Source organism: Archocentrus centrarchus, chromosome 7 (genome assembly GCF_007364275.1).
Source record: "Archocentrus centrarchus isolate MPI-CPG fArcCen1 chromosome 7, fArcCen1, whole genome shotgun sequence".
Classification (NCBI taxonomy): domain Eukaryota; kingdom Metazoa; phylum Chordata; class Actinopteri; order Cichliformes; family Cichlidae; genus Archocentrus; species Archocentrus centrarchus.
In genome coordinates, this window is record NC_044352.1 from 10594928 (window position 1) to 10621456 (window position 26529).

General features: G+C 39.0%; 2 protein-coding genes across 5 annotated transcripts; one reads left to right on the top strand and one right to left on the bottom strand.

Annotated features, from left to right (window-relative positions):
- Positions 1 to 2646: 2646 nt before the first annotated feature.
- On the top strand, positions 2647 to 5253 carry tnfrsf9a (tumor necrosis factor receptor superfamily, member 9a). Its single transcript, XM_030733869.1, has 7 exons — positions 2647 to 2986; positions 3629 to 3748; positions 3874 to 4011; positions 4107 to 4179; positions 4301 to 4404; positions 4486 to 4644; positions 4742 to 5253. Exons 1-7 carry the CDS (start codon positions 2860 to 2862, stop codon positions 4861 to 4863), a joined length of 843 nt encoding a protein of 280 aa, XP_030589729.1. The 5' UTR covers positions 2647 to 2859; the 3' UTR covers positions 4864 to 5253.
- Positions 5254 to 6702: 1449 nt separating this feature from the next.
- On the bottom strand, positions 6703 to 25381 carry ccdc187 (coiled-coil domain containing 187). Of its 4 annotated transcripts, none has more exons than XM_030733867.1 (13): positions 24945 to 25381; positions 24551 to 24643; positions 18111 to 18173; positions 17258 to 17396; positions 16974 to 17064; positions 11291 to 11369; positions 9405 to 10760; positions 8831 to 8952; positions 8669 to 8731; positions 8450 to 8584; positions 8248 to 8342; positions 8069 to 8163; positions 6703 to 7978 (listed from the first exon to the last, which is right to left on the bottom strand). In XM_030733867.1, the coding sequence occupies exons 2-13, from the start codon at positions 24597 to 24599 to the stop codon at positions 7830 to 7832; spliced, it is 2436 nt and encodes an 811-aa protein (XP_030589727.1). In that variant the 5' UTR covers positions 24600 to 24643; positions 24945 to 25381; the 3' UTR covers positions 6703 to 7829. The 4 variants fall into 4 exon arrangements, with proteins under 4 accessions (XP_030589727.1, XP_030589726.1, XP_030589725.1 ...); XM_030733866.1 differs by lacking the exons at positions 24551 to 24643; positions 24945 to 25381 and adding exons at positions 20194 to 20255; positions 21730 to 21859; XM_030733865.1 differs by lacking the exons at positions 24551 to 24643; positions 24945 to 25381 and adding exons at positions 20194 to 20255; positions 20681 to 20752.
- Positions 25382 to 26529: the final 1148 nt, after the last annotated feature.

Genomic DNA, 26529 nt, shown 5'->3' on the forward strand with positions numbered 1-26529 from the left:
AATAAAAATATATATGTTCAAAATACTGTCTTCATTTTCCACTTCACTTGGAGACTTTATAAACTGAAACGCCACTAGGTGGAGACACATATGTATCTGTTAAGGTATAAATTATATATTTGATAGATAAAAAGTATTTTGAAAATTACTGGGAAAAAAAAAACATATTACATGTTTTAGTTAGGAATGATGAAAACAAACATTTGAAAATTTATGACACAAACCCGTGGGTGGCTACATTTCAAGACTGATCTGTGGTCATTAAGAACATGGTCACGTTCACAAGTCTAGTCAGCTATATACAATTTTAGCCAAGCTGGGGTAACATGCTACCACAGCGCTTTACTTTCAGATGCACTGCGCTGGTTTTGACACTTGACTGTTAACACCCCTGAGTGGAGTTTCCAGACACCAACTACGTGTACTTTCCCAGTAGGCTGGTGTTACTTGTAAAAGGCTATATTGCAATGAATCTGTAGTATACAGAGACCCCCTGCTTGCTTGATCTACAACCACAGACGACGCGTGTTGCGTGACGTCACACACCCACATATATGGTGGGTGTGTTATAAAAGGTTCGCCAGGAAGGAAGTGCTGTGGAGGCAGATTAAAACTTGTACACCTAGAGCAGCACCCCGCAGAAGAGCACAATGACCTGTAATCGCCTGCGTGCTATTTGAAATACAGGTCAATGTGAAAGCATGTAGTCCCACATGAACAAAGCCTTCTGTCATAGTAGTTGCAGTTTGAGTTGTCGCTGAAGCTTATGTCAGCCTACATGCAAATTCGAGCACACACTCATTTACTAGCAGAATGAAGTGCTACACTTCTTACCGAACAACCCAGTATTTCCCGAGTCAGTATGTTAATTTGACATGGGGCTTTACTATGTTTCATTGCTGAATTTTTAAGAGGAGGCTGAAGGGTAAGTGTGGGAGGTGTTTCTTAGCCTGGGGTGCGTTGGCAGACGAGGTACAAGCTGCTGACATCACAATTTTAGATAACATACATGTACTCGAACACGAGTTGAAAATACGATTGGTTGAATGACGCATTAGAAATTCAAACGCAAATGTCACTAAAGTATCATGATCATGATCGCAATCGTGACTAAGCAGAAGAACTTTGTGGTGTGTGTGTGTGTGTGTATATATATATATATATATATATATATATATATTTTTTTTTTTTCATTTAATTTGGAAGTTTGATTTGTATGTGAGGATAATATTGGACATCCTCAGATAACCTGACTCTGATAGGTAATCTCGTAAGACCTCAGCATTTGTCAGCAAATTTACAGTGTTTTAAAAAAGTCACACCGCTTACTGTAAGGAAACAGTTCCTTTTTCGAAGGAAGTAAATGTCACTCACGTTGGGATAGGCTTGATCAATTGATCTAAGGCATCCCAACAAATAAATAGCACCTTTGAAAGCCCCACTTTCATTTTGGGAAAAATTAGGTATTCATGCAGTACTTTTTAATTTCAGTTTCTCTCTTTCATTAGTACGGGCTTTGTTGTTGCCACATGTAGTTTAGAATACAAGGAATGAAAAGTGTTAACCACCAGGCAAGGCGATGAAGGGAAATTTTGCTTTTTCAGTGCCCTTTAGATAAACTTATGACTCCGGGCATGAGGCCTTGTGTATTGTGACTCATCTAGTATTAGTCATGCTTAAGATTCAATAAAACAATGGCACGTTCGCTGTTGTGAATAAAATCATATCTTAGTAAATTTGTCTTTTAAAAATATGCCGTACGTTTTTTTTTTAAACGCTCCAGCTCAGTTTTGCATTTTTTTTTAATTAATTCATTTTTTTTTGTGTATAATCCATGTATACTATGTTACAGTGATTCACGCAAGGACGACAATGGCATTGTCATCTTTAAGCTTTAATTATTAAAGCATACAGTTTAAACCCAATCACGTTAAATTAAAGTCTGGGAAGCTCTGGAGTAAAAGTCTACAATTCCCATTTTAGGACTATTTTTTTTTATTTTTTTTCCGTTATAGACAAAACAGGTTATGATAAACTTTATTTCGATTGCAAAGTGATAACGCCTTTCCAAGCCTAGTAGTTGAGTTCAATGCTTTATTAGGAAATGGTATATTGTATAAGTATACTCAAAAAGAAAAGGCTACTATAAAGTAATGTTGCCATATTCGTAATAACTTCCTTTACATTTGCAGCTGGAGAATCGTACCGACGTGTCAGTGAGATTGCAAATACTTGATTGCAATGGCATCTAAATTCCAGGAAAATCTAGGCGCCCATAGTACATTTTTTTATGAACAGAGCAGAACAGATCTGACGTTACAGTTTAATTCGAGCATGAAAACCAAAACACAAGATTATCAGGGCGTCTGAGCGGCTACTGAGAGAGAAGGAAAGACACGAAAATTGGCAACCTGACAGCCAGAGCTGAAATACAGCTCTATATGCTGGCATCTCTTTCTGTGTGTTGAATTTTCAGTATTTTTATTTATTGATTTATTTTATTTATTTAGAAATAAATACTAGTTGCATAAAGTAAAACGAAGAACATGCTCTCGCCAATGGGGGAGCTGAGTGGGCTCGGCCACGCCCCCTTTTAATATAAGCGGCTCGCTCACAGTTGCCTGGGTTAATAACCTGTCTTATAACCTGTCTTACAACATAAGTAAAGAGTCGTCTTATAAGAGTAGACTACAGAGAAATGCTGCCAAATAACTGGATGAGGAGCTGCAGATTTAGATAAATAGGAAATCTGAATAGTCGTGTTTGGACGCGATAGCAGCGATATTTCGTGGATTGGATTAAATCAACTCTTTCTTGAAGTGGCTGCATCACCCTGAAGGCTGGAGAGCTGACGGCAGTATGGATCTAATCGCTTGGCTGGTGGTTCTCTTTCTGAGCATTCAGTGCAGTGTCGGCCAGGTCAACACAGGCTGCCTGAAATGGACTCAAAGGGGGAGCAACGTTTGCTGTGACATCTGTCATCCAGGTAAGTAATAAGGAAAGGAATACTGAGCACATAAGAGTTTGCAAATATATTGATTCTCATTTAACGAAGACTGTTAAGTACTGTGTGTGTGAGTAGCATTTCAATTAGAAGAGAAAAACCTGGTTTTTCTCTTCTAATTGAAATGCTACACTTAAAGTAGTATGGTGTGCATTCATGACGGAGATAAGAAATGCTCTGTCTTTCCACATTGTTAAACGCAGTGTTCATCTTTGAGAAAAAAAGGAGAAGGGCGGGGGGGGGGGGGGGGGGGGGGGGGGGGAGAGATTGTTTTCCAGCCTTTGAGTTCCTCTGCAGCGGTTACATGTGAGCCAAGATAGTTTCAGTGGTTTTTCACCTAATGCCACAACAAAGGCAATGATGATGCGGCTGATAAATCCAATAATTTGGAGTTCTCATATTGAGAATTTGTCTATTTCATTCCTGTACATCCAGTTCCAGAGCAGCAGAGTTTTAATAAATGTAGTTTTTAGAATTCAAACTTTTCTTGAATCTCCCATCTTACAATTTTGAGCCTTCAAAGGGGAATCTTACTTTTTTCATGAATAAAGATATATTACAATGTTGATGAACTCAAGCACACTGAAATTTATTTGTATGTTATTGCCATGCTTATGTTTGTAGGAAACCGCCTAGTCAAGGACTGTGGTCCAGACCCAAGTAAGCTTTGTAAACCTTGTGAGCTCGGGACATACACAGTGAAGCCTAAAGAATACAGCTGTGTCACCTGTGCACAGTGTGTAGGTATGTTGGTGCATTAGTTAAGTCACAATTGTATAAAAAGCATTTCCTTAGTAATGTATTAAATTCTGAACTAATCTAGAAATCTTTACTACAAGATCCTTCAGTTGTTTTTCTCATATGTTTAGGTGCTCAAGTCCTTATAAAGAATTGCACTGCCACAACTGATACCAAATGTGGCTGTAAAGAAGGACTCACTTGTGGTAATGCCCAGTGCTCCTTCTGTGTGGAGGAGTGTGCCAAAGGCTTTGAACCCACAGCTGATCGTAAGTAAAAGTAGAAATAATAAGCACCTGATTTTGGCACAGATGAGACACATGTTGGATTAAGTGGTAAATTAACTCACTGACTTTGTGCACAGGTTCTTGCAGAAAATGTCCAAATGGAACCTTTAACGACAAAGTTCACCAAAAGTGCAAACCCTGGAGTGTCAAGTGAGATGATACCCTTCACTACTTACTGCAATGTTTTGCTGTTGCTGTAAAAACACATTTGATGAATAAGAGAAAAAAAAAAAATCACTGGAATTCTTTTGTCACTCTTTGTTTTTCAAAGGTGCTCCAATCCTAATGAAGTGATTGAAGCCAAGGGAGATGCATTTAATGACATTAAGTGCTTTCCAGTTTCAGTTCACCCTGTGATCAGTACAAAAGCACCTGGTAAGACATGATTCTGTTCCTCTTCTCATACTGATTCAGTTTTTATTTAAAGTCAATAACAAATGTGCTGTTTTGAAACAGATCACGCAAACCCAATATGGCCTGTTCTCCTTGGTCTAGTTGGCTTGGCTTTTGTCACCACCATCACCATCTTAATTATGATGATCCTTGTGAAAAAGCTCCAGAAAGGAAAGAAGAAAAAGACAAGTACAAAACCGCCCCCAATTAGACCACCTACAGGTAATTTCTCTTGTATTTCGGGACAGAGGACTGCAACATCTGAATCATAGTGATTAAAAATTTTGATTCCTTACAGTTCCCTCTTTTTCTCCTTTAGATGATCCCAGGACATTAATTGCAATAGAGTGCAGTTTCCATGAGGCTCAGCAAGAACAAGGCAGCACTTGCAGCATAGAGTCACTGGATTCCAAGGACTCTTCAGAGCAGCTGATTGCATGAATGGAAGGAACTGGACTAGACAGCCACATGATAGAAGATTTTTCCAATCTGTTTTAAAAAAAAAAGACAGGGTTTCACATCTAAAATTGGAATTACCTTTCATCATTCTGAACCATAAGTTTGAACTATGTTTTTTTTTTTATACCAAGTCGCTTAGGTGTAAATGAAAGAATCCCACAATTTCCAGTTGTCTGCACTGTATGTTGTTTAGAAAAGCATAAGCTACTGTAAAAAACAAACAAAACAACAACAAAACAAGCAAACAAAATCCTATAGGTCAGATCAGAAGTATTTTTTTTTCCTCAGTATTAACACAGGACAAAATTTTAGTGATCATCCAATGACACAGCAAGTTTACACACAAAGGGGAATTCTGAGAGGGGAAAAAAGTGGACTCAACAATAATTTATTCACCTTGTAAATTATAACAGAGGGTGAGGCTGTGTTTTTTCCTTGTTGAAACTTGAAAGCAGTCATAAAATAACATTGAAAAGGTGAACAGTGATAAAAAAAAAAAGAAACACCCCACGCAGCCTTTATTTTTTTTTAAATGACATTCAAAGAAAGTTCAACTAGTCCAGTAGACTATAAAGCAGCTGCAGTGAGTAAGAGTATGAATGTGCTTCATTAATTTGGTATTTCCATGCCTGAGCGGTAAAAGTGCCAAGGATTGCTCAGTGTGAAAATACAGTGCAGGTAGGTGCGCAAGTGGGCGAAAAAACTGTCTGCTAACAGGCTGAGTTTAGTCATAGCACAGTCTGAACCTATATATTACCTCCCAATAGTATCATTTTATGTAGGCTCAAGGGATCAACATAGCAACCCACGTGCTGTTTACAGCTGTTGTTGTTTTGGATTGTTTTTTTGGTTGATCATTTATATTTTGTCTGTTTTATTTGTTATATTGTGAAAATAGGTAGCTAGACACATTATTACATGTAGCCTCTTTACCAGGAACTGTATGGACTTTCCAACTGTTGCTTAACTGGTCAAAAAAGTCCAGTGAAGGGACTTCCCCTGGTTTAAGTAGATAAACCTAAAATTCATGAAGCACTAGGGAAACCTAAAACTGTGTACAGGGTTGTTTTCAAATGGAAGGCAAGCATATTTGTTCAGCTGGAACAATAATCACTGAGCCAGTTAAGACATGCCGTATGAGTACGTGTTTATCAGATTACATCAGACGCCTTTATTTAAAAATTAAATGCCCAAAAGCTTTTGGAATTCCTTCAAAGTGCCATGTGGGAAATCTGTCATCTATTAACTGTCTTGGGAAATTCTCTGAACTAAAATGCTCAACACTTGACAAATATCAGCTATGCAAGATATGCTCAAGGGTCAGGTGGAAACCCCCCCCGAAGACAGCCTTGTAAAGTGTTACTTTTATTTTTCTTCTAGAGCAGCAGAGTGGGCAGCAAGATTAAAGCAAACACATTTTTTAATTGTGTTTCTCTCGTGGTCTGTGACAGGCATGCTTTTTTTTATGAAATGGAACATTTGAGACCTATACCGTGTGGGCTTTGCCTGAAAACGTTTACCCACGTCTATAGTAATACATCAGTTTATGAGTCACCGCTCCAACAAAGCAAAATCAGTTAGACATCAAAGTTCACAGGTGGTGCTGCAAGTTTCAACATTACAGTCCATTCATTATATGTCATACAGTAGCATTTTTATAGGACTGTAGCACTTTATTACACCCATCAACTGTTACCTGATGTAACTGAATGTTTAATTCTGCCTTATGGTAGTTTCCTATAACATGTCTTTAGCTTTCCATGGATACTGTATGAAACTGTGGTATATGCATTTTTACACTGTACTTTTATGGTATTTTTAAACAGACAATAAAGATTTTATTTATTATGTACAGAATAGTTGCATTCATCGTGCCATATTTCATTTGTGTAAAGAAAAGGGTTTAAACGTGGCAGTAAGAACATACAAAAAAAAAAAAAACAGACCAATAAATAGTAATACATGCAAAAAAGTCAAATCCAATCACCTCTGTTAGATTCCTAGTCAACATTAGGAATAGTGTTAAAGTGATTACAACTGGCTCCGGGAAACATGCAAGATGTCTTAGTTCAGGGATCCTTGGTTCTTTGGTGTTGGATTTCAGTGATTGTGAAATGTAATTCTAAGTTCCACAAGCTAACAGTAGCAGCTGAGCTCCAAGGTAACCCTCGGAGCTTACGATTGCTTTATTACACGAAGTGTCACCAAGAGAAGAATGAACTTCCTCAGCCGAGTTGGAGTTGTTTACATTTTTGCAGATTCTTCCCCTACCGTTATGCTAATGTGATCCAGTTTTTCAACAACTGGGATTTCCATTTATAAAAGGTAAACAACGTCTGATTGTCATAGGACAAAATGAAAAACGAAGCAGATGACTATTAATAGCTTGCCAAAGAACCAAATACTCAGGCTGAAGGTTATCACGCTCATGCCTTGATTTGTCTTCTTGGTAAAGATTAATGTTGACATCCTTAAGGAGATCCCCCAAATCCAGGAAATGTGCTAAAATTACACTTCAGACAATGTGATGAAGTTATACTACCTGGCAGAATCTAGAAGTCTACTTGGATAGTTTAGTGTGTTTGTAGTGTAAATAAAGTTCAGGCACAACTTAAGGAGGACTGAGAGACCCAGTTGTGAAGACATACTGGATGCTGACAGTATACAGGTTAACTACAGATAAAATATAATACAATAATAAACCCAACAATTCCCTTTAGCAATTATAAAAGGCATGACATCAAAGTGTCATCTTTACTCACTTAATCAAGAAAGATTCTAAAATGTATCTTTGTTCCACTGTTCTAGAGTGCTAATAGGGGCAGCTGGTTGAATGCTTTCCTCTCATTTTCACCCCTAAAGTTATAAGCAATGACAACTCTAGCTGAACTGATTAAGTGTTATAAAATAAGCTGTGTATGCCCTACAGCAGAACACGCTGTTGGAGATTACTGTTGCTTGCAGTTCTCCTTCTTCTCTTTGGATTTACTTCGTCCTGATTTGTCTGTTTGACGCTTTGTTGGCGGAATAAATGTAGGCTCCTCAAGGGATTCGTTTAAGCCTGAATGTGGCAAAGGAAGGGGCTGAGAAGCTGGACCTATAATGGAAGAAAAGGACATGAAAGGGAGGGTCAAGTTACTGTTTTAACAGTCTGACTCTTAAGAGTTATTATTTCAGTTTTAAATACCTATTTGTCCCACTTGAAGGCTTATTGTGCCTTGCCTTCTGGCCTGGAAGGTTGGATCCAATTCCTCTGCAATGTTTCTGATCTGCTGGGCTGGTCTGTAAATGCAGCAGCTATAAGTCAGCATATTTGCTAAATATCAGACCTATAGTAATAATTAAAAGATTTAACTTCTTCATTACGGTGTAGTGGTGGTGGGACTGGGTGGAAGATTTTCTGGGGAGCAGTCCTCAGTTGGGGAAGGAAGGCCCTCAGAGTCAAGTCTCTCTCGTTGGACCTGAAATGGACAAAGATGTTTCTCTCACTTCATTGGCTTGTTTAAAAACTGAGCTGGTACAAACACCTTATGTGTTTGTACCAAGTCCTAACCATCTTTCAGCACACCTGTCTCTCTCTTGCAGCTCGTCTGTCGTGATGATTGATCATCGCTCTATGCTCGCGCCATGACTCAGGCCCTTCCAGCTCACGAGATCTAGGCTTTGACTTAATTTCCTGCTTCTGAATGAAACGTGCAATTTCCTAGCACAGAAACATAGCATGATATTGCACATAAGGTGGGTGTTAAATATGCGACACATGGGTACTGATGACATGTCATTATACCTCATCTTGTGCCACTTGCGCTACCCTGAAGTCCCTTTCTGAATAAGAGGAATGTTGAGATGGCTGAGAGAAAAAGACAGAAAATGTTAAAATCAACAAAACAAAAATTCTGTTAACTTCTTAAAACTACAGCAAATCACATCAGGTTCTTGGATTAAATACCCTCCTGAAAAGCTTTTCCTCTTCCTCCTGTAGCTTGAGGGCCAGTTCTTCATCTTCTAGAACCTGCTGCAGCTCCCCCAGGCTTAGGTTTGTTTCACTCAACTCTGGTTGCAGTGATGCTCCTAAACGTGAAATTTGACAGGTTCAAATTCACAGAAGATTGTGCAACCACGATGACAATGAGCACATGATTCGAAAAACATCAGTGATTAATCATTCAAGTTTACTGAAAGAACCTGCCAAAGGTCAATGACAATAACAATGACATTTGAAATGACACCACTAAGTGAAAACATGTAGAATGAAAGAGATTCCCTGGAATTTATCCTCTTATAACCCTCAAGATAAAAAAGAAGAAAAAGTAGAGAATTAAAGTACAAAGCAAAGATTATTTCAGACCACTGATTTTGTAGATATGAAACAAGAAAATGCCCCACTTCACCACTAAAACACCATTCCAGATAAGGTGATGATTAAGGGAAGATGAGAAGAACAGATGTACACAAAGAGGGAGAGCGCCATGTTGGAAGCTTTCCCTCTGCAGATTAGAGCTGGCTGCAGGTTTAAGCATTACCTGCTGCCATGCGCCTTGACCTATCCCTGGTTGAAGCCCTGCTGCTGGTGCTGAGGCTTTGGCTACGTTCTGGGGTTCTTCGACGGGGTAGATTTACTCTCCTCTCCACATCCTGCTCCTCCTCTGAGCTTAAGCTCTCTTCTCTGGTCCTGCGCAAATGACTGCGTTCACTTCTTGTTTTCCTGACTCTGTAATTATTTACATTCCTCTCTCCCCTCTTATCGTTGTTAGTGTATTTGTGCTCTGTCCACCTTCTACTGCCTTGTCTTTCTCTTTTAGCTAGGTCTGAGTCTCTTCTACTAATCTCATAAATCTCTCCATTATCACGGTGCCTGTCTCGGTCTTCTCTGTGATCTCTCCCACTGTTCTCTCGGTATGACAATCTCCTCCTCTCCCTAATATCTCCATGGAAACTGTGCCTGGTGGTAGCAGCTCTTTGGAAGACTCTCTGATGTGGTTGGGAGTCGCCACAGGAGACCTCACTCCCATGAAGCACCTGGCTGTCTCTGCTTTGAGGCCTTATTTGCAGTGGCGCCCCATTGCCACCGAGCCTCACAGGCACACCTCTCTCTCTGAGGATATGGCCCAGCATCTCCCACACTTGGTTGCTTTCACTCTGCTGCCTGGAAGACCTCCTGTTATCATCTTGAAAACGGACATGTTTGTCAGGGTTGTCCTTGTAGCTCCAGGTCCTTGCTAAGTCTCTGTTGCTGCGTCTACTCCCATCACGTAGCCTAACAGATTCACTGCGACTATGTCGTCTTTCTCTAACCTCGAATAACTGAGAGTCTGTATCCTGACCTCTGCTTCTGTGCCAAACTTCATACTCATCTCTGTAGTTCCTCTCCTTATCATGATTCTTAGGCCTCCTTTCATTCAGATCACCATTTTCATAAAAGTCCTCATCCCACTCTTCTCTCTCCTCCTCCCAGCCTCTGAACTCATCTGAGATTGTTCTACGAGAGTAAACGCTTCTGTAATTTCTCTCTTGTGGCTGATGTAAAGATGCCCGCTGTCGAGGAGGTGCCGTGTTGAGTCTTTCATTCAGTCTCTGGGACCAGACAGAAAGCTGTTCAGAGAAAACTGTGTCCGAGTCATCTGAATTTTCACTCAAAGGCTCTCTCAATTCACTCCTAATTTGCCTAATGGAATTGCGGTGTCCTTGATTTGACCATGAAGTTGTGTTTTTCTGAGCCGCTAACCCCCTTGGGGAGTCAGTCTGAGCCCCAGTTATCTCTGAGTGAGAAGTAGAGGATTGCCACCTGGTGGTGGTGATAGGGTACTGCTCCTCCCCATGGCGAAGGCTGCTGTTTGTGTGCTGTTGTAGGGATAGCAGTGCAGGGTCACTTGTGCTGCCTTTATTAATGCCAAACATGCAAACAAAAAAAGCAGGGAGGGTGGATGAGTCTGTTAGTAGTTACTATTAGACAAGTGCAATTAATGATGAAGTAACACAGCAATAAAAACAGCTGCATGTACAATTAGTATAAATGTTTCAGACATAACTGACACATTTTGGTGCATTTAGAGACTAGAATGAGCCCTGCAAATATAATTTTATGTGTAAAAGACAACACAAAAACAAACATGAAAGTAATTCAGAACAAAACACATTATGAAGATATCACTTGGATATCCATGAATGAATGAGCGACTTTTTTGTTCATGGCCTTGTAATATCTGTGGAGAATGATTTAAATACAGCTGCAGCCGTGAGCAGAAGTAGCACAAAAGCATGTTTAGTAAGAAGCCAAATAAGGTTATGTCCTTTGAAAGCATTACAAACATTTGTGCAAATCTTTAAAAATATCCCCCCAAAATTATTTGAAAATGTCACAATTTCTAAATAATCTACATAAGTATATGCACTAATGGTTTAACTGTACCTTCACTATAGCTCCCTGACCCTCTGCTTCGCCTTCTGATCCTCTGCTCTTCCTCTTCTTGCAACCGTTTGGCAATTTCCTGTGGAAACGAGGCCACATTGTGCAAACTAATATGACTTTCAGGCTTTCCAATGGCATTTCTTGGAACCCTTATACAATAATGTCAATAAGGACAGAATCTTTTAATGTATCACTCATCTTTTAATTTGTCCTCATTAAAAAAGAAGACAGAAAGGACAAAACAAGGAAATAAAAACAAAAATTTGAGCTTTCCTGCTTAAAATAATGACACTATAAATGGTCAGATTATACTGTTGGTGTGCAACTATGAGACAGCATAAATGAAGGAAGGAGGCGCCGTATATATTGTACCGTTTTCCACCAACAGAGGGCAGTGTAACATAGATAAAATCAATGGCTGCAATTTGACAATGAAGCAAAATCTTATCCTTAAAATAATGTATTCAATTTCATCTGACATGTGGATTATTTTGCTATTGCTATTTTCCATAATGTACAAAATAGAAAGCTATCTTATGCTGCATATCATCAGTTTAAACCTCACACTACTCTTTAAATCTTTTAGATTTGTTCTCATTGGCGAAGTAACAACCAAAATGGACCACACTCTCAGACCACATTTTTAAAGGAAGAAGGGAATCTTTCGCCACTGGACATGTCAACAGAGCAGTCTACACCAAATGCAGAGCTATGCTGGCTCATTTGGTACTTGTGTGAGGTGACAATAGTGGTTATTTAACACAAAGTCCACTCTAGGTGGGTGGTGTCACCACAGGATTCAGGACTCTGACTGATTCAATAGAAACTGCAAGAAAAAAAAATTAAGAAAAAAGTCAACTTCATGTCAGAAGCAGGTCGACATCATCGCTCCACTTGAAGTAACACTGTTACTGGGGATTGCTCGCTCTTACCAGAAGAGCAGCTGCATGTCTCTGGGAGACCCAGCTTCACTTTATATCTCAGTGCTACTTTTCTGTTACCAACAAATCAGCAAAATTCAACCAGTGCATTTTATGAAATCTCCCTCTGTGGGCTACATTTACAACATAAATCATGAGTAAAAGCAAGCGCAGCTGCTTTTGCCTTGCAATCAGGACGTTTGTGTGAGCCGCTTTGCCAGCATCAGCAGACAATCAGCAGCTTGCCATGGCAGGTTAGGCATGAGGTGCCACAGGGATCTGGCATTTAAAACTGCACAGCCTGACGCCTTCTGTTCCTTAATTAAAGACACGATCTACAGGGAGGCAAATATTTCATCAACACCTCTGATCAGCCAGTCATTACGGAAGGTAAGCTAATGGGTACACAAATAGTTTATCATTTGATCCCCATGTCAACACAAAAAAGAAATACTGCAAACCCAAAATGTAAACCAGGCTTTACATTTATTGTAAAGTGTAAACAACAGAGTTCAAACTCAACTCCTTTTATAGTGATGAATGAACCTTTCAGCCTCTATGAACCCACACCCACCAAACAAGGAGCTTTTATACACAGCCTCCTAAAAAAAGGAATCTGCCATGTAAAGAAAATACTTTGCTGTGGTGGCCACGTGACACAGACAACCGGACCAGCTACAGAGTTTTCGTGGCTGGCTGACTGACCTTTTCCACCTCAATATTCTTCTAGTTATTCAGCAACAATGTTCTCTTATATAATTCAAAGAATCGGATGATTTTGTTTTTGATAAAGCAAATCATGTAAAATGCATGAAGATAAAGACAGCATTATTGGGCGGTGTGTGTGTGTGTGTGTGTGTATACATTCAAACAACGTGGGAGAGGTGATTGATGAGAACCATCTGGCTGGGCTGCTCCATGTTTTGGCTGCAAGATGAATTGTTTTTGTACTTACAACACTTTGTAGAGGTTCACTTCCATACCACAAACTAGAAGTAGATACGTGGAAAACATAAAAACTACCTGAGCATTATATTTATATTGTAACACTTAGATTTGGAATCAGATGGTACAAATTAAACTTCTGATTGCTTACTATTAACACTAGATCTACAGATCTACTAGATCTACATAGTGCAAATGTCTTGAGCCACCCTTAATTTCTTTATATTTTGCTTCCAAGAAGCCAGACTTTACCAGACCATTTTTAGAGGAATGTTTTTCATTTCTTAAGTAACTGACCTATGAATCATTCAAGCATAAAAGAGCCACCTATAATGCAATGAACAAGTGTTGTGTCTACAGTTAACAGACAACTTAGCAAAGAACCAATTTTAACTTGTATCTCTGGGCACTTTGTGAGAATACCAAAAACACATCATTTGTTCCAATTTCTTTAGCTGAATCTAAGAAAAAATGCCAAAGATAACGGTTTGACAAGGATAAAATAGCTATGCTAATTATAGCACCAACAAGGTGATTCCCAAAGAGCTATTAGCCAAAAACAGTGTGTCCTTGAAAAGATGTGAGGAAACTGGACAAGTAGAGGACAAAAGAAGTGAAATATCTGCCGCTTTCATCTGAAAGTATCTGAAAGTCATATGTAAGAAATAGGAATAAAAATCCAGCAAAGACCTGGCACAAGATTTGAAAAATGTATTTGAACCTTCATTTGTTCCATCTACCATTTGCTGAAGCCTAATCAGAAATGATCAAATTACACAAGAACTGGTTGGAAAAATCCGTGGCACCAGGTCTTATGGAGTGATGAAACCAAATCTAAAATTTTTGGTTCTGCAGTATGCATGGAGGAGTTCAGGAGAGAGATACAACAGTGAGTGTCTACAGCAATCTGTAAAATATGGTGGAGGTTCAGTCATGGTTTGGGGCTGCATTTCAACCAGTGGTGTTGGAGATCTTGTCAAAATTGATGGAAATATGAACACAGAAAAGTACAGTCAGATTTCAATCCAGCATACAATACCATCTGGAAAGCATCTGAATGGCAACAGCTTCAATTTTTTTTTTTTAAGCATGACAAAGATCCAAAACACACTGCCATTGTGTAAAAGCATAACTGGATGGAAAAACACACAATGGCCTCACAGAGCCCAGACGTCAACTTTATTGAAGCAGTGTGGGACCATCTTGACAGAGAAGAAGAACTTTGGAATATCCTTTAAGAAGCCTAGAGAACTATTCCTGAAGACTACTTAAAGAAATTACAAGAAAGATGCCTAAGAGAGTTCAGGTTGGGTTTAACAATAAAGGTGGACATACCAAATATTGACTTTTAAGCTTGTTACAATTGCACAAACTGTTTTTTACCTTATGTAATGTACTTCCATGTATGTCTGCATGTTTCAATAAACATTTTCCCAGCAAAATATAAAAACAAGAAATGGCTCAAGACTTTTGCATAACACTGCATTCTATACACAGTTACACCTGCATTTCTTTAAGGTTTTCCTCGGGTCAAGTGGTGTTTAAGCTAAATGCTAATGCTAGCATGCTATCAAGTTCATGCTAATACATCACACTTTAGCAAGTTATGTCTGTTAATTAGCACTAAAGTACAGCTACGTATAATGGACATGGAACTTATTTTGCAAGTATAAGGTGATACAACAAGGCAGTGAACTGGATGATGGCATCTAGATATATTCTTCATGTCATAGCAACTGAAAATGGATGGATGGATAGAGATTTCTGCTGAGATATTTTTAGTCAGAAGCAATACTGCTGTACGTAGAGCCGGACTGCTAGTGGGGCTAAAAATAATATTCAAGATATCATCCTGTTACAGATTTTATTAGAATCTAACTCATCTATTTAGACATGCAAATTGTGGAAAACACAATTGAGAACGTTATTTCTCAGCTCTACTACAAATGTAAGTAACTGCTCAAACAATCTTAACCTTTTAATAGAAAGGACAACCAAATGCAGTCTGAATCACACTCTTGTTTAAACACAGTCTCTTTCTTAAATTGCAGTTAAGGGTGTAAACTATAGCGTGCATGTTCTGCACGACTAAATGTGTGAAAATGGACAAAGAGCTTGCTGGTCCATGTCTGGGTCTAAGTACCAGTGAAACTGCTTGAGCCACCATCACTTGACAGACTGTCTCTGCTAAACAGCTGACCATGCTTTTACAGCCCTCTTTTGGAGCGATGGATACACCAGAGGCCCAGAGCAGCACTTTGCTGCAATTGGGATTCATTATTTACTCAGTTAGTCCTAAGAGAGAGCAGAATGAGCCATATGATACTCCCTGAACTGTTGTAACAGGCGTATAATTAAATGATATATAAATATATCCTAAGTGCCATGTAAGTCCACGAGTCCCTGTGCTGAGTGTGATTTCGCTGACTTTAAGGGGAATGCCAGTGGTATTAATTCACATTCTGCTTTTTACACCATTTGAAAAAGTTACTAAATCCTTTTAAAATGATTTTTTCTCTATTTTTCATCTGTTTTCTCACATTGTTTTATATGTTTGTATGTATGTCATACAAAGGTAAAAACATACATTTATGCGATCTGTTAAACAAACCAGAAAAAGAAAGGTTCATACTGTTGACGAATTGAGTATCTCTGCAAGTATTACTTTGTGCCAAAGTTAAACTTGTTCATACAGTATTCTGTTCTGCTCTGGTTACTGCTGGCAACTTGACGCCCATTGGAAAGGATTTGTTCCTCTTTCAGAAACAAATCCCTCAAAATATTTCACTTTGCAAAGTTTGCTGTCAAGACTGTGTTATCTTATTATCGGGGGCACCATTCAGTTCTGAGCTAAGCTTAATACAGTGGATCTTTTAAATTAAAATGACAAAAATGAGTGGGTGGTATAGGAAAACAGATTTTCTACCTTGCAAATCATTCACTGAAGGAGCATGTCATGTATACCTTCCACAGCATTCTCTACAGTGCTGACTAGTCACCTGTGGTCTTGACTTTAAAAACAATATTTGCACAGGAAAGACATGCACATTAAGAAATACATTTGAAATAGTGCATGCCCATGCTTCAGTATTGTTTGACCCTTATGTGCTGCTGGCTGTGAAATTAAAATGAAGATTTTATAAGGTGTTATAGGTGCATAAATGCAAAAAAAAATGGGTAATTTTAGCTCACTGCTAGGTGGTTACTAGGCAACATGATGACATAATATATCACGTATAATTCAGCTTTTGTGGATATGAATGACATGTTATTGCTGTGAAACTGAAACACATGAGGTGTTGTAGGGGCAAAAAGGCAAAAAACAGGTCATTTTAGACCCTTAGAAGGTTGTTGCCAGGTAACCTGATGGCATCATAATAAATCATGTGTAACTGAAGCTTTGTGGATATAGATTAGATGCTATTGTCGTGAAATAAAAATGATACGATGCTTTCAGAATGTGTTATAGGTGAATAAATTGTAAAAAACAGGTAATTTTAGCCCATTGCTAGGTACGTGATGACATCATAATATCTGATATAGATAAGAACCTTCAGGGGCCTAAGATGTGCTCTCCTGATCGTATAGGGAGGAGTGGGCGGACAAAAAAAAACAAACATACAGACACAGGCAAACCCCTTGATAAACCCCTTGAAATGTACGACTCATCTCATTTCAAAGTGGTCCTTCCTGACCATTCTTAAACATGTAAAGGTAGATACTTTTTGACTGTTAGGCACATTGTGTTTTTCAATATTTATGCACAGGTTGGTAATAAAATATGCTATGCAAACAAAGAGATGTTAGTAAAAACTCACTTCATCATCAAGCTCTCTCCTCCGGGCCTCCTCAGCACATCTCTGGAGCTCTTCCTGAATCACACGGGCATACTCAAAGTCCTGCTCCTCTCTACAGAACAGTCACAGAAGAAAATGACTTCTCATATTTGTGATTTATAGATACAATAATCAACATAAGATTCAACAAAGTAAATGAAGACACACATTTGTGCGCTAAATCTCCATGCAATAACCTTAGGGTTATGTAGCACATGTGGATAATGCAGGCAGGAGTGTGAGATGTACTTTGTGGAGTCACCTACAGTTGTCTGGAGGCCTGTCTGATAAGGGCACTCTGCTGGGCCTGCTGCTCCTCCTCTTCATCCTGCAGCTTCTTGGCTATACGGATGTCATTCTGCACTAGTTGGTTCTTTTGAACATTGGTGGTATAGTATTGCTCAACTGTAAGTGCAAGGCAGAGAAAAGGGCAGATAGCAAGCTAGTGTGCAATGTGAGGCTCATAAATTACTATATTTGATCTATTACATATTAATTCATATTTACTGTATTGCTTTTAAATTTTTAAAACTTTTAAATCTGTTTATTTTTTAATAATCTATACTGTTTTGATTATTTAATACATGGTTTGCAGTATCTTAGCTCTCAGAATCATAAAATACTATATTGTATGGCACTTTGTTTACTACATAAAGCTATAAAGAGACACCACAGCAGCAACCAAAAACAGTGCCATGGAAATATATATGTTATGTGCTACAAATAGATCTGGCTGTCATATAATCTTTTTTTTTTGTTTTGTATCTATTTATGCAAATTAACTGTATGTTTTTGCAACCGCTAAAAAGATGGCTTTAGTCTGTTTCTGTTGACACTGTCAGAGAGGTGACAGTTACTGCAAAGTGTTCATAAAAATTTGGCCACGTAATTAAAATACTTGAGGGAGCTATTATATTGGACTGCATTAACATTGTCCTGGTGTTCCAAATAAAGTCCTTGGTGAGTCTGTAGCGTAACACTGCGGTAGCGAATTCTTCAGGAAAACATAAAGCCAACAACACAGACAGTAATGGTTCACTGAGACAGAATGAATAATCAAAATTAGTAGACATGTGCACTGTATGCAGCTGTCAAATAGCCACGCCACTTTGTACTTACTCTCCTGCTCTTGCAGGTTGTGTGCCAGCGCTCCATCCTCCAGCACAGCAAAACACTGGCACACTGAAACAATAGACAACAGCAACATTTACAAACAGTTACAAAGTGCTCACAAATGAATGAAGGGGTGGGATACAAGTGTTTAATAAAGTGAGACATTCTCAGAGACTGATGATGACTAAAACAACAGAAAACCGACAGCAGTCTTGAATGGCTGTCAATAGCTCCATCCAAAACAAGAGCTGAGCCTTTGGATGAACCATGCTGCTTTTGGTCCAACAGTCTGTCCAAAGGGAAACAATGGGATACAAGTGCTGTGTGTTATGATGGATGTTTACACGACACAGACAAAAGCAGAGGGTTGTCCCTTAAAACAGAAAAAAAACCCCTCAAAACTACCATCCACCACTCTGGCATAACTGTTAAGTACATAAAAGGATCTTATAAAATCTTTATAACAGGGTAGCGACATTTCAGAGCAATATCCCAGTGTCCAAAATTAGCAGTCACTGACTTTTAGAGCAAAACAGCAGCTCCACCACCATAAATAATGCTCACGCTCTGTGTGTCTGTGAGCAGCATTTTAACAGTAACAGAAGTACATAAGGCATAGTCTCTCACTTATTGTTAAAAGGATCTTAAGAGATATGTAAATGCATACTTTTCTTTCACTAATGTACTTACTATGTCTACCAAATGAGCATGCAAAGTTTAGGAACAGCCACCTGCAACCATTCAAGTTAATGCAGATGGTACACAAGTACTGTATGTTGAGTGAAAGCTGTAAGGCTGTCATAAATCCAAAAGCTTTAGCTAGAAGCTCTCTGTATTACAACTCTGTCTGGTTCTCCATATCAAACCACAAGTCTTTCATATCCCATGATCCAACAGTCTGGCCACCTGCTGCTAGATATGGTAATAAAACATATCAGTTTCATGTCATTAGTGCACTCTCACCCTCACCTGTTTTTTTTAAGAAAGCTGCCAAAGACCAGTACTTCAACATAGACACATGAACCTAACTATGCAAAAAGTGTGAAGCTAGACAAAGAAATAGCCAAAAAGAGAATTAACGCCTCAGTTTTGCATCACTCTTCGATCTGAACATTAACCTTAACAGCTTCAGCATTTGCGGACTGTTAATCCAAACTACAAACACATCAGGTGTTTGTAGTGGTCCTTAATGAGGCACAGCAGCTTCTCATGTGCTGCAGCCCATGTGTGTCTAAAGGTCTGTCAAACAAACTCAAACATTACTGAGGAGAAAATAAATGCAGATAGACAGCAGCATTGTGACTTAGATGTTTCCTCCACCTCTTCCATTTCTGCAGACACACAGCTTACAGTGACCCGCCAAAACCGCTTAGCTATCTAATAGATTTTCATCAGGGAACCCAGAGAGCTGCCTTTTCCTACAATAGAGGCTTTGAAATGCCAAGAGAAAGACAGAGGACGGCGTCTAAGAGGAGATTTAGCTCACTGCTGAAAATCTGTCATGCTGAGCCAAAGACTGGGCCAATTAAAAACACCTGTCTTCCTGCTAATCCATCTAGTGATCCCAACGCAGCAGGCTGGGTAACGTTTGTGGAGACAATGGCTCCATAAACGTTATACACATGTTAACAGACATGTTTAATGCTGTTTAGAATAACCTGTTAAGCTATTACACTGCTAAAAAAAAAAACAAATTTTAGTTTGTTTTTTTTTTAAAGCCTAAAGGATACATTGATAATATTTCTATACTTTCAGGAAGACTTAGTCGTGTTACATACTGCTTGGGCAATTGAGTGCACCTGCTCGAGAGATGTTTTTAATATTTTTCCTTCTAGCATGACAACTAGGATAGGCACGGCCCCCCATGACCCTAAGTTGGATAAATGGATGGACATATGTCCAGCACAATACTACCTTTAACCATGACCTCAAAATAAACACATAACTGTCAACAAAAACTGACCAATATGAGCAGGAATGAAAAAGAATTTTACTGTTACAGGTGCCCAGACAAAATAAGTACACATTTAAATCAAAAAAAGAAGGTTAGAAAGAAAAGACAGACAAAGATCTCTGAAGTTTTACTTACTATCTGGAGATGTACTGGATGGTGATATTGATGATGACAAATTGGAGGCTTCACCATTCATTCTAATAAGGATATATTGAGATTTTAATACAGTGGCTGAATGAAAATAAAATAGCAGGTGTTTGGCCCATTCTAATAATTTTCTTTTTTTATAGATAACAATTGCATCCAAGATTATGTAAACAATCAGAGGATGTATCCTCCTTGTCTTAGTCTGAAAATAAGGAAGTGAAAAAATGCCCGAAACACTGCCGTGGCAAAAAAAAAAATGCTGCTGAAAAGAAGTCTCTAAGGGGTAGGTTTCAGTCTACAGAGGCTCAGCTGTCACAGGCCATGAAAATCACCCAGACAGCACAAAGCCCCAAAGGGAGTCTGTTTACAATATGACCCCACAAGTCTACACTGAGAGTTATACCAAAACAGACACGCATTACCACTTACACCTGGTGCTAAGCTTAAGAGACTATCTGCTAAATGGATTTCCAACCTGTCACTATGGGTCCAGTCTGTTGTTGAAGACGGTTTAAGTCAAACGACTGATTTTATCCGACGGTACAAATTGACAAGTCAAAGTAGTTACTCTCAACTCCAACGCAGAAAGATGAGCGAAACAAGGAATCGGGAGAAAGAAATGATAGTCTTGTCTGGCATGAGCATATATGTGTATGTGGGTGTGTCTGCACTGCAGGCTAACCTGTTTTTCCACACTACTTTAAAGTACGTTACCACTACTCTTACAGGGGCTGGACATGGAGACTGCAATTGTGAACTCCTAAACAGGTTTTATGAAACAAGGTTTGAGGCATTTAAAGCCAGCAGTAAAAAAAAACAAACAAACAAAAAAAAAAAACATATGCTCAGTGTGACTGCAGGCAATCCAACTGTAAGCTTCTTAATAAAGGACCTTAACAAGGTTGTGTCTGTTTCCTAATAGGATAGTGTATCAAAAATCCAGGAGAGAACAAAAATTGGATGCAGTATTTGAGAAAAAAAAAACAAAAAACAAAAAAAACAAGTCCACTGAGGATGAGGAAGAGTACAGACCAACAACATAATCTTAAAAAAACAAAAATAAAGAAGCGAACATCACTGTTTTCCACTAGTTTGACTACAATTAGAGAATGGGATACTACAACGCAAGAAACTACCACCTCTATGAACTTAAAGTCTAAACAATCATACGGAAAAGTCTGTTTTCCACATGTTTAAATGCATCTTAACCTTCACTGATACAACAGAATCATATAGGTGAATGCGTTCACTTTGTTTTTTAATACAACAGCAAAACTCCCACATAATAGAGCACTGTCAGTGCTTAGAAGATTGCTGTCAGTACAAATCTTCTAAAACAAAATCATGCAAATTATGTCAGCAATCCAGCACCCGGGAGCAGCCGCTCAAACACCGACAGAGATGCTTCACTTTCATCTTCACAGCTACTTGGATAGTAGCAGTGGCAAGTGCCTGCCAAACAAAGAAACTGGCGAAAGGAGAAAATGACAAGGGTTCTATTTTCAGCCAAAATCCCCCACCGACCGCCCACATGCTCTCTCCTCTCGCTCCCTTCCTCTCTGGACTGTTCGGCTCTCCTCCTCGCTGCTTTTTCTGCACAAGATTCCACCATGAAGTGCCTGACCATCCCACAGCTCTCTGTTTTGTGTTATAAATGCAGCATTGTGGGCCAAATAACTCCTGAAGTAGACCAGTTTGTCAGGGAGAACAAAAAGAGGTGAGGGGTTATGGTACTCTGGGTCAGTTGGTGAGAGTGAAATTAGGAATGGGGGGAGGTGGGGGAATTCCTCTGGGAGCTGCATTCCCTCAGCACATCAGGCTATATCAGGAGCAGGAGAGGAGGGAAAAAAAACAGGAACTGATAAGGGGTGCAGTGAAAACAAAGAAAGCTGACTTTGCCAAGGCTCTTAAATGGTGAGGAAAGTGAAGGTGAAAAGGGACAAGGGGAACTTTGGCTCTTGGGAAAACGGAAACATATGCATCCACAAAAAGACATTAAGTAAACCACTGCAGAGACAAAAAGAGGGAATGGCTATCTGTTAAAGAAGATAACCAGAAAAAAAACAAACCTTTGAGCAGATAGATGTTTTACATACAGCAATTGTGTCATTGACAGGTTTATAGGTGCTATTACTGGCTTTGTTTGTGCACTGCCCCCTGCTCAATAAAGCATGAAAATGCTAAGCTGCACAGTGTGCCCTTTGTGTGTGGAAACAAGAATGGAGTGCTGAATTATCTCCCTTGATAAAAACGCTTGCGACCTACTTCTATCCCATTCATTAGCTTGGACGTGTCAAAAATGAGTCGTCACTGACGTGACAGCTTACAAGTTCCTACCCTGTGAATGTTTCCACACTTATATGCAAGTAAAAAAAACCAATTTAGCACTGCATCTTAGTAACACTGAGACAATGCTGCAGCTTTGCACGTGATTTTTTTTTTCTTTCTGCTCATATTTTAGACATATGTTGGAGTGTTCTGCTAAAAATATATTTAAAAACCACAATATACCACCTTGATTAAAGTATCACAATACATTATCACGGTAAGTATAGTATCACCAGATTCTTGCCAATACGCAGTCCTATTCTTCCTACTTATACACCATAAGTACAACTTTCTGAATATGCTGGACAATTGTTTACAATATTTAAAATGTATTATGCTGCATAATTTTCAATCTATAACTTAAAATGACTGTAAAATAAAGGATTAGGAGGTATATTTGCAATCATATATTATTTTAATTGCAAATAAGAATATTCTCAATAGCCAATTTACACATTTTGTTGCCAGTTTATTAGATATACCTTGTTAAATCTCATATTACTCAAACATATCAGAAATATATCCTACCTCCATAAAGATTATAATGCTTTGGATTGGCATTGATTTAATTTTTACGCATTTTGATAAAAGCTTTTGTACTGGGGGGTGAAATGTCTTCCATTCTGCTAATAGCTATAACACAACAATGACATACAATGGATGAGCAACATTTTGTTCCCTCCATTTATGTCATGCTAAAAAACACAAACACATAAGAACACCTTCACCTGGAATGATTCTTCCTCAAGAATTCACATATAGCTCGTCTCATTCCTCGCTCTTATCTGCACCCAGCATGTCAGATCTGTCAATCATCAGATGAATGTCTGTACAGCTGTACAACAGGAACCTTTGTACAGAACATCCCCTCCCACTCCAACCTTCTTTCACCTGGCTTTAGTCCTTACTGTATGGGTGGTATCCCAGACTCTACATGTGAAGCCAGATTAATAAACCTAAAGCTGGCTGAACTCACACAGGTACTTCAACAGTGTTTTTCCTGGCTTACAATGGGCCTTTAGGAAGTGTGTGTGTGTGTATTTTTTTTTTTTTTTTTGGAGGGGGGGTACACATAAACAAGATTGGTCCAAATATATTTTAGACAAAGAGCCTTTGTTACCTTATTTAATACAAGTACATCCCTGCTATATTTGGCTTGGGCAAATTAACCCCTACTTTAAAAAGTGCTGGTTACAATTATTTTTTAATCACACTCCAAGGTATTTTCCTTTGGTGGAAGGCCAGAAACCTCTTTGGTGGGTGCCAGTTTTTTTTTTAGATGCAGGAAAAACTCTGCTCATACCTCAGCTGTTTGAACAGTATTAATGATGTGCAAGTTGCCTTGGTTAGTGATTTATAACAGAAGTTCAGTTACTGTTAACTTAGTATATGTGGAAAATAATTGTGCTGGCAATTAATCTTGTTTGAAATATGATTTTTTGTAGAATATTAATTGTGTGTTTATCCTTTTCTCAAGATGTCATTCAAAGCAATTCAGTCTTTATTGTATTAAATAATAGACTGGAACTTTTCAGCTATCCTAACAAACAATTTGGTACCAGCTTTATTCCCGGTAACATACAATGCTTATCATAACAGTCTTTATATTAAATCTGCACTGTATCTACACACAATAAGACAGTTTTCAACCAATGCAGATACAAGGTACATAGTAGTAGTACCAATCTAAGTTCTTCATAACAGAAACATGAGAGGACAGCAAGTTGTTGCTCTCATTCTTTCCTCTAGCAGATGGGCAGACAAGTCTGCCCTTAGCATCCATTACGTTAAAGTGTCCATGAAAACTCTTAATCCCCACTGGCTCCATGTCTGCAGCTCAGTAACTGCCCCTGATCTCTGACCTGCATATGGAGGGGCTAAACCAAAAAAAAAAAAATACAGCTTTTCTCCAGAACAGTCCACAAACCACTGTTCATTCTGCAAACCCGTTTTCTCCTGAGGTCTGAACTTTCTATAGCTGCTAAAGTTGGGTGTGTGTGGGAGTGTATAAGCCTACCTTCATGGACACGTGGAAGGTTGGACTGGTCAATCTCCAGCTCTGCCATCACTGTCCTTGTGTTGTTACTGCCTCATCGTGATACAGAAGACCCTGGCAACAGAAAGAAATATTTTTCTTAATTAGTATGCAGCAAAATTAAGAAGCAATAAGCTCAAACAAACCTAATGAACTGGACCATCCAAGAAACGCTTGGTAAATAACATATTAAACGGATATTATCCCAGTGATATTGGCGCATAAAGTGGACTACTTATTAACAAACTCTCCACTAGCTGAAATCAATGGCTACCAAGAGCAACGCTACTGTTACCATTAACTAAAGGTTAGAGCACAATGTAAACACTAATCTGAAGGCCACTTGTGGAACAAAGTAAAATTACAGCAGCCCTACCTGTTCCCAGCACGCTGCCGCCCCCACACACTGCAGTGTTGTGTTTGTACACACAGCCTATTCAACAAGTACCAAACATGACAGCCAAGTGTCAACTTTGGAGTCGCTCGCACTTCTCACTCTCCTTTCCTCTTTCTCTCTCTCTCTGTGTTGTGTTGCTACAAACTATCCAAAATGTCACGAACGCACTTGACCGTTTCTAACGCCTGTACTTTAGGTGTGAATTTTAAGCGAAAGCGGAGGTACTTGTTCATCACAGAAACAAAGACCCGTCGACTCGTGATGGGAAGCCAGGGTGGACAAACTTAGCCCTCAGTCTGTCGCTCCGGCTGCTGCTTCTTCACGGCTCCTGTTCGGCAGCAGTGTGGGCGGTTAAAAGATGCTGCCTTCACGTGCGCGCTGAAGCTCGGACTCCTCGTCTATCACGAGCGACGGTGTCTACGAATGAAGATCAAATGTTTTGCTAAATGTTTTACTAGGTCTCTTATTTGACCTAAGCCACGGAACCCCCCCCCCCCCCCCCCTTTTTTTTTTAAAATTCGTAGAGGCGGAGACGGGAAGAAAGGTTGCATCAACTAAAGCTGTAAACAAGGCAGAGCTCAGTTCAGGCCAAAGGTGAATATGAATTAAGGTGAGACACGTGGTAGTAGGACCGCGAAGTTGGTGACACCCATCCTGTATAATATTAAAGCTCCAGTGCCACGCTGTCCAGGCCTAAGCACAAATTTTCACACTTGTTCAAGCAGTGAATTTATATTTCTCAACAGTTCTTGAAGGCATCTCTTAAACGGCCAAATGTTCCAGTCGCTCACATTTTCCAGTGACATAGCCTATATTTTACTACGTATTCTTTTTACTGCTGTAGTTAGTATATAGTAGGCTATGTTTATTGATTTAATTGTAATGTATGAAGATGCAAAAGAACGAAAATACATTTGAGAGAGGGAGTTTAGAACTGTCTAAACTCAAACTTAAAATTAATTTGATTAAACAGTTCATCCAACATCTCCTTCAAGAAAACGACTGGACTTGTCCAGAAAATAAAATAAAATAACAGATATAACCACATTTCTTGCAGCGTGCAGCTAATCAGCCTGGGCTGAATGTGATAGCTTTGGTGTGGAAGGCTGTAGGTTCTGTGACATATTCCGTTTTAAGACTGATAAATTATGGGAGGAACAAACAAGTCTAAGTAAAGGGAAAATATTTTCCCCTCCCAGATTATACCCTTAATACCCTAATTTGTTTGTAATGTGTAAAAGTGACACAGTACACAGATATTAGGATTTCTAAACGTAACGACGCCCTCTGCTGGATGCGTTTGTGTCGGTAAAATATTGTCAAGTTAGAAAAAATCTATCTGGTCGCATAGCCGAAAATGATGGCAAATGTTTGGATTGTTACAGCGTGTTCGTTTGAAGTTTAGTTGTGAGATGCATGACTCTCAGCAGGTTTAGACAGTCAGGTGTTTTCAATGATAAAACCCAAAACGCTTAAGATGATATCAAAGGTAAGGAAATACAATATTTCACTGGTGAAGAAGCAAAGAAGAAGCAAAATGATCACTGGAATCATGACATTTTGA